We start from the raw sequence: 12,234 nt of genomic DNA on the forward strand, positions 1-12,234 counted from the left end.
CGTCTGCGCGCTGGCCTCTCTCAGCCTCCACGGCAGACTCCACACTGGTGGGCGTGGCTCGTCTCTCTACCTACCGTGTCAGCGCCACGTGGATTTCGGCCGGGCCGGCCAGCCATGTTTCGTTCCTTGCCTTCCCAGCGCAGCCAACACGCACGACACGACAAACAAGACAATGAGTACGTGAAAGAGAATGGCAGTGAGAGACGCTCGCTGCATACAAGAGGGAGAGGATACTGACACATACAGATGTGGACGAGGTTGAGGACCGCGATGGTGTGCGGCTATCGTGGAACGTCTGGCCTTCGTCGAAGCTCGAAGCCACCCGGACTGTGGTGCCAGTAGCCGCTCTGTACACGCCGTTGAAAGAGCGTGCGGATCTCCCGCCTGTGCTGTATGAGCCAGTGATGTGCAAGCCACCTTGTCGCGCTGTGCTGAACCCCTATTGCCAGGTGGATGTTCGTGGAAAGCTATGGATTTGTCCGTTCTGTCTTTCACGCAACCCGTTCCCCCCGCACTACAAGGACATAAGCACGACGAACCTGCCGGCGGAACTGCTTCCGAAATACACGACCATTGAGTACACACTCAACCGTACGTCACAGATTCCACCCATCTTTATGTTTGTCGTGGACACTTGTATGGAACCTGATGACCTCAAGTCGCTGTGTGAATCGCTGGTCGTCAGTCTCAGCTTGCTTCCTCCCCATGCACTGGTAGGTCTTGTTACGTTTGGCACAGTGGTGCAAGTGCACGAACTTGGCTATGAGAACTGCCCGAAGAGCTACGTATTCCGCGGCAACAAGGACTACTCGCCGAAGTGTATCCAGGATATGCTGGGTCTTACGCCTGGAGCGCGTCCTACGCCTGGTAGTGGTCCTTCTCAGCCACGCCAAACCACTAGTGGCCAGATTGGTGCTACGCGTTTCCTCCTGCCTGTATCGCAGTGTGAGTACCAGCTGACGAGCATCCTCGAGCAGCTGCAGCGCGACCCTTGGCCTGTCGCAAACGACAAGCGTCCGCAGCGCTGCACGGGTGCGGCACTGAGCGTGGCTGTGGGTCTGCTGGAAAGCACGTTCCAGAACACGGGTGCCCGTGTGATGTTGTTCTGCGGTGGTCCGTGTACCGAGGGTCCTGGCCAAGTTGTGTCGACGGATTTGCGTGAGCGTATCCGTTCGCACCACGACATCGAGAAGGATCACGTGAAGTATTTCAAGCGTGCGTCGCGGTTCTATGAGAACATTGGACGTCGTGCGGCCCACAATGGCCACATTATTGATGTGTTCTCTGGTTGCTTGGATCAAGTTGGTTTGTTGGAGATGCATTCGCTGTGCAACCTGACAAACGGCCACCAATTGTTGGTGGATAGTTTCCAGATGGGCATTTTCAAGCAGAGCTTCAACAAGATCTTTGACAAGGACGAAGATGGTCACTTGCAGATGGGCTTCAATGCGACGCTCGAAGTGCAGTGTACCAAGGAGCTCAAAGTCAGCGGTCTCATTGGCCATGCCGTCTCAGCGAACAAAAAAACCGCGTGTGTGGGTGAGACGGAGATTGGTATTGGCCAGACGTCGGCGTGGAAGCTGTGCTCGCTCACACCTCGCACAAGTGCGGGTGTGTACTTTGAAGTGGCAACACCAGCAGGCCAGCCGCTACAGCCCGGTGCTCGTGGCCTGATCCAGTTTGGGACACACTATCAGCACTCCTCAGGCCAGTTCCGTTTGCGCGTAACGACGATTGCGCGTAACTTTGCCGATGGCGAATCGGGCCATGTGGGTATGTCATTCGACCAAGAAGCGGCAGCTGTGCTCATGGCGCGCATTGCTGTGTTCAAGGCGGAGATTGATGACAGCCCCGACGTGCTTCGCTGGCTGGATCGTATGCTGATTCGCCTATGCCAAAAGTTTGCCGAGTACCGCAAGGACGATCCTACCAGTTTCCGCCTCAACGAAAACTTCAATATTTATCCGCAGTTCATGTTCCACTTGCGCCGCAGTCAATTCTTGCAGGTGTTTAACAACTCGCCTGACGAGACCGCCTACTACCGCCACGTGCTGAACTGCGAGGACGTGAACAACTCGTTGATTATGATTCAACCGACGCTCATGTCGTACGGCTTCGAAGGTCCTCCTCAACCTGTGCTCCTGGACTCGATGTCGATTCGCCCCGATGTCGTATTGCTGCTGGATACCTTCTTCCACCTCCTTATCTTCCATGGTGAGACCATTGCGCAATGGCGCAAGGCAGGCTACCAAGACCAAGAGGGCTATGAAAACTTCAAGGAGATCCTCGATACACCGCAGGCCGATGCGCAGGAACTGCTCATGGAGCGTTTCCCTGTGCCGCGATACATTGTATGCGACCAGAATGGCTCGCAAGCCCGTTTCCTTCTCTCGAAGCTGAACCCATCCACGACTCACATGACGGGCGGCGCTGGAGGTCAGGGCGCTGCGATTTTCACCGACGATGTCAGTTTGCAGGTGTTTATGGAGCATTTGAAGCGCTTGGCGGTGGGTGCCAACAGTGGATAACATGCTATAGACAAAGAACACTGGTTTCGTTACACTGTGATATCGTCGTCATCACTTGACAGAAGATCGGCCAACTCTGCCTCTTCCTCGGCGGTGAGCATCGACGTGGACGTAGTCGCTGGCGGTGCACTAGGCGTGGAGGCAGGCTCTAAGACACGTGTGAGAGGCCAACGACGGATGGTGCCGTCCAAGGAACACGATACAATCCATGGCGCTTGGTGGCGGTACCAAACGCCAAGGAAAGTGACTTCGTGCCAGTGTCCATCGAGAGCGTGTAGGGCATGCGAGGGCGCGGACAGATGCCATACTTGCAAAGAGCCATCCGCCGCACCAATAAGCACTTGGTCTCGAAGAGACGCATGCAAAGGTTCCAATGGCAGCACTGAGCGGGCGCCCGACGGCAATATCAGTTGAACATCGGCATAGACAGCAGGCTGCGTGCCAAGCACCCCGCCCGCCTGCGAGACACGGCCTGGTAGCACAGGCCCACGTGCCCACGCCGACAAAGGGAAGCGACGCACCGTCTTGTCCGATGAGACGGTCCATATGTCTGCCGTATACCGCCCATCTTCCGTTTCACGCCACACAGGGCACATAGCGTGAATGTTGGTCTCATGACCGTTGAGTTCGCGAAGCACTTCACAACGGTTTTCCTCCACTGAGACTTGCAAAATGCGGCCCATGGAATCTGCCGAGAAAAAGGTGCAGGATGTAGGCACGTCAGGAAGAATCGCATCGCTCGGGGCAGGTGGTAAGGATGTGAGTACTACGACAGGACGTGTATGCGCACGCAGCGTAGCCCGCAACGAAGGCAGCGGTGCGGGAGTCGTCACAGAGTATGGCCAGTCTGCATCCGACAAGGACTGCGCCCATGTCATCAAAGGCCCTAGGTCCCATACACGCACCATTTTGTCACTACCGCCACTGAGAAGGATGCGGTGCATAGGGTCAACATGCAGCGACTTGAGCAAATCCGTCCCCGCATGTTCGATGGTCGCCAACGGCGATGGCTTGGCATGCTGTCCGATAGCCCAGATACGGATATGCTTGTCCCATGACGCAGTAAATAGCAAGGTCCGCGACCTAGATACCACAAGGGAAGCTACACCGGAGACAGGGCCACCGTGCCCTTTTAATTGGTGCATAGCATCGCCAGACTGAAAGATCAGAGAGCGGCATACGTACCTCCAAATGCGTGTGCCGAGCCATACGCCCACTTTCGGCAGTCCATACTTGGGGTTGGTCAGGCCGAGGCATGGTAGCCGCAATAACTTTTGTCAATCCACCATCGGCCCCCGCTGCTCGCTCTGCAAGCGACGCAAAGTCACGCGGCGCAGAACTCGGCGCGTCAGACGCGTCGCGATCTTCGCTAGGCAACGGACTAGGTCCTACGCCCAGCCAAATGGGATGACCGTACTCTTCTCCTTGGGCCGTCCTTGCTGCTTTCGCAGCGCGTTCTTGCCCGATTGCCAACGCGGCATCGGACTGAAACAAATGCGTCGCTCGCTGCGTATTCATGCCGTGGAAGAGAAAGGTACGCGCGTACCTCCACAATCCAAAACGCGTGCGTCCATGCGCAATGGAGCTACGAAGCAAGCATTGCATTGCGATACAGCGCCTCCCAAGCAGGAGGAAGCCCCATACCGATGCAAATGCGATCGGCTTCCCTTGTAAATGCTGTGATGTCCTTAAGTCTGTCTAGCTGGACGAGGCCAGAACGACGAAGAAGGCTTGTTGGTGTCGAATAGGTAGACAAGGTAGAATGTAGCGCATCGAGCGATGCTGGATGTTCAACACGCTCCATGCTTCGCAGTTCACATGATTGCCAGGGAAGTCGCTTTATACGTCGGACGTACTCCGGGACGAGAGAGGTGTCAGCATGGCGCCTGTCACACACAAGCAAAACACCTGGGTAGCCAATATGCAAGAGGCCTTGCAAATCCAATTCCTCCGACCATGCATGAATGTCACGAATTTTCTTGGAGGAGCGGATATGATGAAAGAGAAGCAGAGCACGATGGGCTCCTTTCGTCGGCATACTGCGCCACGAGCAGAGCGTCCATGCACCAAAGCAGCTCCACCTCTGGAGAGTCGCAAGGACATGGGATTTATGCTGCAGCGAAGCCTCGCACACGTTCCTACTGTGTGCTGCATCCATCGTCGCACCTGCGTCTCTGCGTTGTCACTTGATGTTGTTGCCTGTCCGTTCTGCCGTGCGCAGTATGCCGCTGTGGCGCACCAGTGCTAGGTCGAGTGTGGCTTTGGCTGTGCCATCCACTCGCATGATGTCGACGTCGCCTTTCCGGCCAAGTAGCCCTCTGCTACTTCAGGCGACGCAGCCGCAGCTGATGGGGATGCCTGTCATTGTGGGCTGTGGGCTTATTGGAGCGTATGTTGTTACTGTTCATACTTACTTATACACAGTGGTTTGATTGCTATGATGATGCGGCCGACCAGTTCGGCTGGTGGCAAGTGGGTCAAGGGTGGATTCCAGGCCAAGATGGACCGCAAGGAGGCTATTCAGATCCTAGGCTTGCGGTATGTATAACAACCATATTGCTTATACCACAGAGAGGCCAGTGTCTCGCGCAACCGTATTAAGGATGCGCATCGTCGCATGATGATTGCGAACCACCCAGACCGTGGTGGATCGCCATACCTCGCAAGCAGTACGTTGTTACTTTTCTGACATCTAGAAATCAACGAGGCCAAAGATCTACTTGAACGCACAACGTCTCGCTAAATAGGCATACTGACTGTAGGATATGCAATGCCACTCATACCTGCTGACCATGTCCCTTCGCCCTTATCGATAGTACAAAAAGCTTCGTGCCACAACCCAAAGACGAAATGGCACGTTGCACCGTCCATTGGATCCTTCAAATACAAAGCAATGCAAAACACACACACAAAAATTTGGCATACATGTAGGTATTCACCAGCCACCAGACTATATCCCGTATGGCTACGGTTTATCCACAACGCATCGGTCCATATAACATAGCCAATATGGTGCTGGGGTAGGCCGTGGAACGGTTTTTGAAAGGCAAAAAGAGGTACAAAGATACCTTCACTTTACGCCTCGCTCAGCTCACGCAGACGACGGATGGTACTGTTATGTTAGACATACATCATGAAAGGAGAACATACCTGCGCACAGTAGCGGCAGCAGTAGTGTTCATCGACCAGGCACCACCGGCAACAACCTTCTTGCAGGCGCTGCAGTCCCAGATACCAACAGCAGTGCGCTTCACAGTGTCCTTACCGCAGAACGAGCAAGTGTAGCGGCTGTGCTGCGAAATTTCGATCTTCTTGATCTGACGACGGAGCGACGAGCCGTAGCGCGTACCGTACTTGCCGGTAATTCCAACCTTAACCGTGCGCTTAGACTGTATTGTGTTAGTACATCTGTCGTCATAGTATCATGTGTAGGGTTAAGAATGTAGCGAAGAAACGACAGAACATCGAGACGAAAAAAACACGACAGTATCCTCAGCACCGTCATAATCCGAGTATCAATGTATCGCTCATATGGTCCGCACGTTTACGCGCACTCCCTAGCACAAGCATACATACCATCTCTTGCTATGCCAGAAGAAGGGGTAGGACCACCAAAGAACTGAACGGCGTGCACGACGTCCGCTTTCGTATCACGTGAGAAAATATAGTTACCACACGTGATACCCCGTGGTGTGTTAATGTGGAGGTGGAAGGTGACTTCTCCACTCCGCCATGTGGATCCGAGCAGCACGGGCGTCAAGGCCCGCCGCGCTGGCCGTCGCGCGAGGCCCAGTAGCCGTGCGAACTTGTGCGCTCCGTACATCTGTAAACGCCTGGAGAGATACCAATGAAGAGAAAAAAAATAGAAGTGATACTCCACAGCAAGACTTTTCCGACCCGTTTCCACTCCCTTTCTCCCCCGAGATGGACCCTGCGCAGCGTGCAGATGGCATCAACTTGGCCAGCAAAGGACAGCGCGTGGAAGGTGTGGACGTCCCCATCCGTGTCCCTAACCGTGATGACGAGTCTCGTGCACGTATGATCGCACGACTTCAATACCAATGCCGCAAGCGTGGCACACTGGAAACGGATTTGATTCTCAGCACCTTTGCCCTGGAAGAACTACCGTCGCTCCCCATGGATGAGCTGCGGGAATTGGATGCATTGCTGGATGAGCCAGACTGGGATATTTTCTATTGGTGCACAGACCGGAAGCCTGTGCCGGAACCTTGGGCGGAATCGTTTGCGACACAGGGGCGCTTGGGTCACCGACTTCGAATGCACACGCGCAACGATCAGCGCACAGTACGCCGTCTTCCTCCATTGCATCGTGATATCCAGACTGACTAGCAACAGCTCAGAAACTTAGCAAGGTAGCATAAAGACTATGTACAGCCTATCTTATCACTCATCTCTACATTTAGGCTGCCTTGGGCGTCGTGCCATTTTCTTCCGTGTCCTGTAGATCGTACACCTGTTGTAGATCTTGTTGCTGCTGCTCGTTCAGCGACTGTGTCAGGCTTTCAAACAGTGCCCCTTGCTGTGTACGCAGCTGTGTAACGACGGTGCGGAAAGGCTCGTACACTGGCACGTGTTCCAGTGGAGATTCGTAGACGACATCGTCATCATCAAAGTCGTCCAAATCGACCTCATCGTCATCATCATTGTCAGCGCCACCATCAATACTAGCAACACGTGCCCGTAGGCGAGCAGCTTCCTGTGCGAGTAGCTCCAGGTAGTCATTGTCGTCTTCTTGCACATCGGCATCATCGTCAAACTCATCAAGTACGCCATCGTCGTCTTCGGGCTCGAAGCCTTCGTCCAACGCCTTGTGCAGCTCCTGACGCTGCGATACCAGCTTAGGAAGCACCTTGAGCTGTGTCAACAGAGCCTGGAATAGGTGAGGGTAGCCACTTTTCATAGCTTCAGGAATTGACGCTGGATCCAGCGAGAGAAGCGAAAGAAGAGAGACAATCGCCACCTTGCATTCATGGACTCGGCGGAACTTGGTCAGCATAGGCAGAGCCTCCGAAAAGAACCCAGCCGTAGCACCTTGCGACTCGAGCACCTGAAGGGCCAGCGTTGGGTTGTAATAAATGGCCTCCAAAATCACCATCGTTGCCCACTTGCGCAGAAGGAACGAAGGTGATTCGGCATTCTTCTGCACGTGGGGCAGCAGCGTAGTGACGATACCAGGCACGGCTTCGTCCACATACCCCTTGAGCAGGAGAAGGACAACCTCGGCGATTTGGCAAGCAGAGATACGGTCGCCAACAACAAGTTGATCGCTGGACATGGCCGTGTGGAAAATGTCCAAAAGCATGTGACGGTACTCAGCGTTTTCTTGCAGCATCGCCGTGCCATACGACGCACAGTTGTCGAATGTGCCGATCATCTCAGAGAGGTAATCAATACCCGAGGACTTGAACGATTTGTACATCAGCGTGAAAATGTTCCACATCGCAGGCGAGATGCGCTTTTGGTAGTATGTCAACACATCCGTGAGCTGGAAACAGTCGTCGTACAAATCGATCGTCTCTGTCTCGATAGTGTACGCGACGATCGGCAGCAGCACATTCTCCAGCTCTGCAAGAATCTCGGGCCGCGACTCGGCAGTCGTGACCATTTGGTACATGGTGCTCAAGCAGCCCAGCGCCGCAAAGTACTTGTCCTCTTCACCCTGCTCCATGTTGAAGGCATGGACGCCATCAGCATTTGGGTCGCCGCCAGCTAGATTGTCCTGCACAAGGCGCATGTAGCTGTTCGCCATTTGCTGCGTCAGCTGCACAGAGAACGGCAGCAGCTCTTCGGCAAAGTTGTTGACAATCTTTTCCTGCGTCATCATGAGCACATCCAAATCAGTTTCATCGGAGAGCTTCAGCAGCTCCTGCATCAGACGGCCAGCGTTGGGCGCAATCGCATTGTGTACTTCATCGTGAGCGACCAATTCGCCCATAGCCTCAGCCGCCTGGACACGCACGGGCAGCTCCGTGTCCATAATGCAGTCCATGACACCACGGAAAGCAGCCTCAAGACTCTGGCTGGATTGCCATTTCATGCCGGCCTGGTCGAACGTTTGCACCATGGCGCAGGCTCGCAAACGAAGGAAAGGACGTTCACTCTTCAACGACGGAAGCACATGTTGGACAAAGAACGAATCCAGACTGTCACGCACAGCTTCATTCTGCACCATGGTCTGACTGATCGTGATGCACATACGCAGTGCACCGTCAAACTGGCGTGGCGTGCATTGGTTAGGGTACGCATTGAGCACCTTTGTAATGAACGCCAAAGTCGGCTCAAACATCGACTTGGTGCGGCGAGCAATGGCGGTGTTCAAGAGCACGCCAGCAGCACTAGTCGGCGTGCCGAGCTCCTCCAGAGGATCGTTGCTCATACGCACAAAGTCCACAGGGTCCAACTCCCATAGCTCCTCGTCCGCATCCGAGAAGCACAAACGAGGATACACAAACGACTCGATAATTTGGACCATGTGCGGACGCAACTGTATCCACATCGACTTCGGCTTGATGCTCTCCGTAAAGAACATAAGAATGTGGCGTGCTACGGCTGGGCTCACCCACTGATTCTGCGACACGATGGCATCAGTGGTGTGCAGATAGGCTTTGAGGATTTCCGGTGCAAAGTTGTTCAGGAACGTCTCCGCAAAGGGTTTGTACGACTTGAGGCTAGGAGGAAGCTGCGTTGGAATACCGTAACGAGAGAAGAGCTTGTTCAGAGAATAAAAGGCCCACTTCTTCGCCTTCCACCATGGCGTCTTGGCCTTCGTTTCGTCATCGTTACCCTCTGCCTGCACAGGCAGTTGCACAACGCGCAGAAGAAGTGTACCCCATGGCACAATACTCTCATGAGACTGCTGGTGCTTTGTCAGCACCATAATCATACTGGTCTTGTACGCCTTCAGGGCATAGTACACAATCTCGCCCACAGCCGGCAGCGCGACGTGCTCGGAATCAATAAGCGCCTGCGTTGTCTGCAGCAGAGGTGGGAACGTGCGCGAGACAATTTCTTCCAGTTTGGTATCCGTATCGGTGAAACGGAAAGCACGCACTACTTCGACCAAAGCCCGGACGCCGGCATACATCTGCGTCTCTTCCTGCGACGTCAAGAGCTTGACAATGTCATCCAGCAACGATGGCCACTGGGTAGGGAAATCACAGCGCACCACAGAGTACAGGGCGCTAGCCACATGGACACGCAGCGTGGGCGGGACCGAGGCAATGGTAGGGAGCAACGCAGCACGGACGACGGTCTTGTCCTCCTCCGAGACGTGCGGGGACTCATTCGCGCCACGCGGGATCGATGTATCCCAAGCCCGAGCAATGCGGTTCTTGACGTAAATCGCTGCGGCCTGACGGATGGACGTGTCGACCTCCGACGACGCTACAATTTGGACAGACGCAGCCAGCATACCAGGCTGGGCTTCCATCCGACGCAGCTCCAGCTCTGACGCACGTCGGACGTTGACATCCGGACTGTGTGTAAGTAGAAGCTTAGACACATGACATACCTGAGCGTAGATGGGAACAGACTCAGCAATGTCTCCATGGTCGTCCCACACCCAAACTCTCTCACCAAAAGCAAGACAAGGCACGCACGGCGTGGCACGGCCGCCTGTCCCTGCCTTGTCTAATTTTTTTTTCCTACAGCCGCCTGCCTGTTGGGACGCACGCCCACGTGACATGCACGCAGGGTGGCTCGAACGTTCATGCCACGATCGACACGCGATGCACCTGGCAGGCTGAGCTTTGTCGCGCGTGACGTGGGGGCATCGTCGGCCCGTCGCTCTTCGCGAACCTCTGCAACGAGAGAAGAAAGAGATGTACGTGTGAGTGCGAGATCGGCTTCAAGCCAGGCGAGGATATCGCACACGGTCAGCCAAGGCGAGAGCCTCGCGACGCTGGCAGTGCATAAACGCAAAGTCGGTGATGTGCGGGCATGGCTCACAGAGGCACTCGATGGTCCTGCTACTGTATCCAAGTACCGTGTACGTGCCTGAGTACTGACCCCCAGCGTATCTTAGCTCTGACCGGTCCTAGCGGCGCTGGAAAGACGGCAACGCTTCGTGCGTTAGCGAAGGACGATGCGTTGCACTTTAGTCTCGTGGAATGGGACAATCGTGATGCATACTACGATGTAGGGGAGTCACAATCGGCTGTAGAGCGCTTTAGTGCGTTCCTTCAATCGGCTTCGCGCTACACACGATTGCCCTTGCGTACACGACATACACAAACGTCCTCCGCTTCTCCACGCCAAGTGATTCTCGTGGAAGACTGGCCCAATTTGTTTCACCCAGGCACTCGTGACGGAGTGCATCATGCATTGGAACGCTTCCTGACCCAACATGGCGCCCCTCTGGTGTTGATTGTGTCGGATAGTGTGCCCCGTGCAGAAATGGAGGCGTGGGACGATTCACAGGCCTCGCAACGACGAGCCGCGCAGATGGATGTGCGTGTCGCTGTACCCCTCGCTGTGCGGCAGCATCCTGCGTTTGCGGAAATTCGATTCAATCCACTGACAACACGTATGATTCAAACGGCATTAACGCCTATGGCGCCGTCTATACCCAAGCACATTGTCGCAGATATGGCTGCCGCTGCCTCCGGCGACATTCGCAGTGCCATGAACCAAGTAGCCCTATGGGGGGCAGCAGGAACATCATCAGATGCGTTGGCGCGGCGCGAATCGGCCTTGGCTATGTTTCATGCGCTAGGACGTGTCCTGTACAACAAACGATGGCACGATCCCTCGAGAGATAAAGAGACATTGTCAGTGTCCCAAATTCAGCAATGCGAGCAAGCAGAGCGGATCGTACAGGTGATGGCACAGTCGCAGCCATGGCGGCCCACGTACCGTCCCTCGTTGGTCGACGTAAATGAGATGTGGGGTCAATTGCCTGTGGATGCATCGACTTTTCAACTGTATTTATACCACAATATGCCTGCGTTTACCAATGAGGTAGACGAGATGATGCATGCGCTCGATGCACTCAGCGATGCTGATGCCTATTATACCCCGTCCCACCCTCGCGCCGAGGCGGCCGCTGCGCCGTACCTCTTTCATGTGACGACGCGAGGTGTCCTCGGCGCGCTGCCGTCGCCAGTCCCACGCCGGGGCCAAACACTCACAAAGCCAGCACACTGGGCCTGGCGTGAACGTCGTGAGCAATGTGAAGAGGTGGTGGCTCAAGTACGCATGCTCCCGACCGATCCCATGAGACACAGGGACATCTCGAGTCTCCAGCGTTGTCGTGCAGCTACTCTGGCTACGGAAATCCTACCACAGACGGCTCCCTGGTACACGCCATGGACGGTCCTTGCTGCGCCGCTTCTCGCATGGCACTCGACGCACAACCCGCACGAGGAAGCGCCGCACGATGATCTCGACGCTGAGCTCGAGCCGCGGCCCAGGCCGGTGCCTCAGACGTACGCACCGTCCTCCCCCGCCTTTTTTCTCCACACGTGCAGGCGCGCATCGGAGGCGAGTCCCCCGGCCGACGACGATGGGGGCTTATCGGACGAATTGGAATCCCTCGAATAAATCGGGCCGGTAGAATTCAGCTACGGATGCCTGCACCGGCCCGGGTAGATAAGTGTGATTGGTAGATGTGTGTAGATCCCAAGAGCGCTGCATGCTGATCCAAGGCCTTCTTCTTCCGAAAAAAGACGCACGTACTCGAGCCAAG

The 12,234-nt window shown here is 55.2% G+C and overlaps 7 protein-coding genes across 7 annotated transcripts; 4 read left to right on the forward strand and 3 right to left on the reverse strand.

Annotated features, from left to right (window-relative positions):
• Positions 1-172: 172 nt before the first annotated feature.
• Positions 173-2,528, forward strand: Malapachy_0464 (copii coat protein; the record flags this gene model as incomplete). The annotated part of the gene is made up of 2 exons (XM_018134983.1): positions 173-176; positions 247-2,528. The coding sequence occupies 2 exons, from the start codon at positions 173-175 to the stop codon at positions 2,526-2,528; spliced, it is 2,286 nt and encodes a 761-aa protein (XP_017990619.1).
• A 29-nt stretch (positions 2,529-2,557) lies between these two features.
• Malapachy_0517 (wd40 repeat-like protein) lies at positions 2,558-4,046 on the reverse strand (the record flags this gene model as incomplete). The annotated part of the gene is made up of 2 exons (XM_018135034.1): positions 2,558-3,685; positions 3,714-4,046. The coding sequence occupies 2 exons, from the start codon at positions 4,044-4,046 to the stop codon at positions 2,558-2,560; spliced, it is 1,461 nt and encodes a 486-aa protein (XP_017990525.1).
• A 767-nt stretch (positions 4,047-4,813) lies between these two features.
• On the forward strand, positions 4,814-5,271 carry Malapachy_0472 (hypothetical protein; the record flags this gene model as incomplete). The annotated part of the gene is made up of 4 exons (XM_018134991.1): positions 4,814-4,917; positions 4,953-5,066; positions 5,100-5,197; positions 5,225-5,271. 4 exons carry the CDS (start codon positions 4,814-4,816, stop codon positions 5,269-5,271), a joined length of 363 nt encoding a protein of 120 aa, XP_017990443.1.
• A 332-nt stretch (positions 5,272-5,603) lies between these two features.
• Malapachy_0476 (60s ribosomal protein l43) lies at positions 5,604-6,107 on the reverse strand (the record flags this gene model as incomplete). Its single annotated transcript, XM_018134995.1, has 3 exons — positions 5,604-5,640; positions 5,679-5,917; positions 6,105-6,107. 3 exons carry the CDS (start codon positions 6,105-6,107, stop codon positions 5,604-5,606), a joined length of 279 nt encoding a protein of 92 aa, XP_017990446.1.
• A 345-nt stretch (positions 6,108-6,452) lies between these two features.
• Malapachy_0543 (emi5-protein required for transcriptional induction of tf ime1) lies at positions 6,453-6,878 on the forward strand (the record flags this gene model as incomplete). Its single annotated transcript, XM_018135059.1, has 1 exon — positions 6,453-6,878. One exon carries the CDS (start codon positions 6,453-6,455, stop codon positions 6,876-6,878), a length of 426 nt encoding a protein of 141 aa, XP_017990547.1.
• A 70-nt stretch (positions 6,879-6,948) lies between these two features.
• Positions 6,949-10,097, reverse strand: Malapachy_0570 (arm repeat-containing protein; the record flags this gene model as incomplete). Its single annotated transcript, XM_018135086.1, has 3 exons — positions 6,949-7,038; positions 7,318-10,024; positions 10,060-10,097. The coding sequence occupies 3 exons, from the start codon at positions 10,095-10,097 to the stop codon at positions 6,949-6,951; spliced, it is 2,835 nt and encodes a 944-aa protein (XP_017990553.1).
• A 160-nt stretch (positions 10,098-10,257) lies between these two features.
• Malapachy_0577 (p-loop containing nucleoside triphosphate hydrolase protein) lies at positions 10,258-12,089 on the forward strand (the record flags this gene model as incomplete). Its single annotated transcript, XM_018135093.1, has 2 exons — positions 10,258-10,536; positions 10,563-12,089. 2 exons carry the CDS (start codon positions 10,258-10,260, stop codon positions 12,087-12,089), a joined length of 1,806 nt encoding a protein of 601 aa, XP_017990558.1.
• Positions 12,090-12,234: the final 145 nt, after the last annotated feature.

The sequence above is a fragment of the Malassezia pachydermatis genome (genome assembly GCF_001278385.1).
Source record: "Malassezia pachydermatis strain CBS 1879 chromosome Unknown scaffold8, whole genome shotgun sequence".
Lineage (NCBI taxonomy): Eukaryota > Fungi > Basidiomycota > Malasseziomycetes > Malasseziales > Malasseziaceae > Malassezia > Malassezia pachydermatis.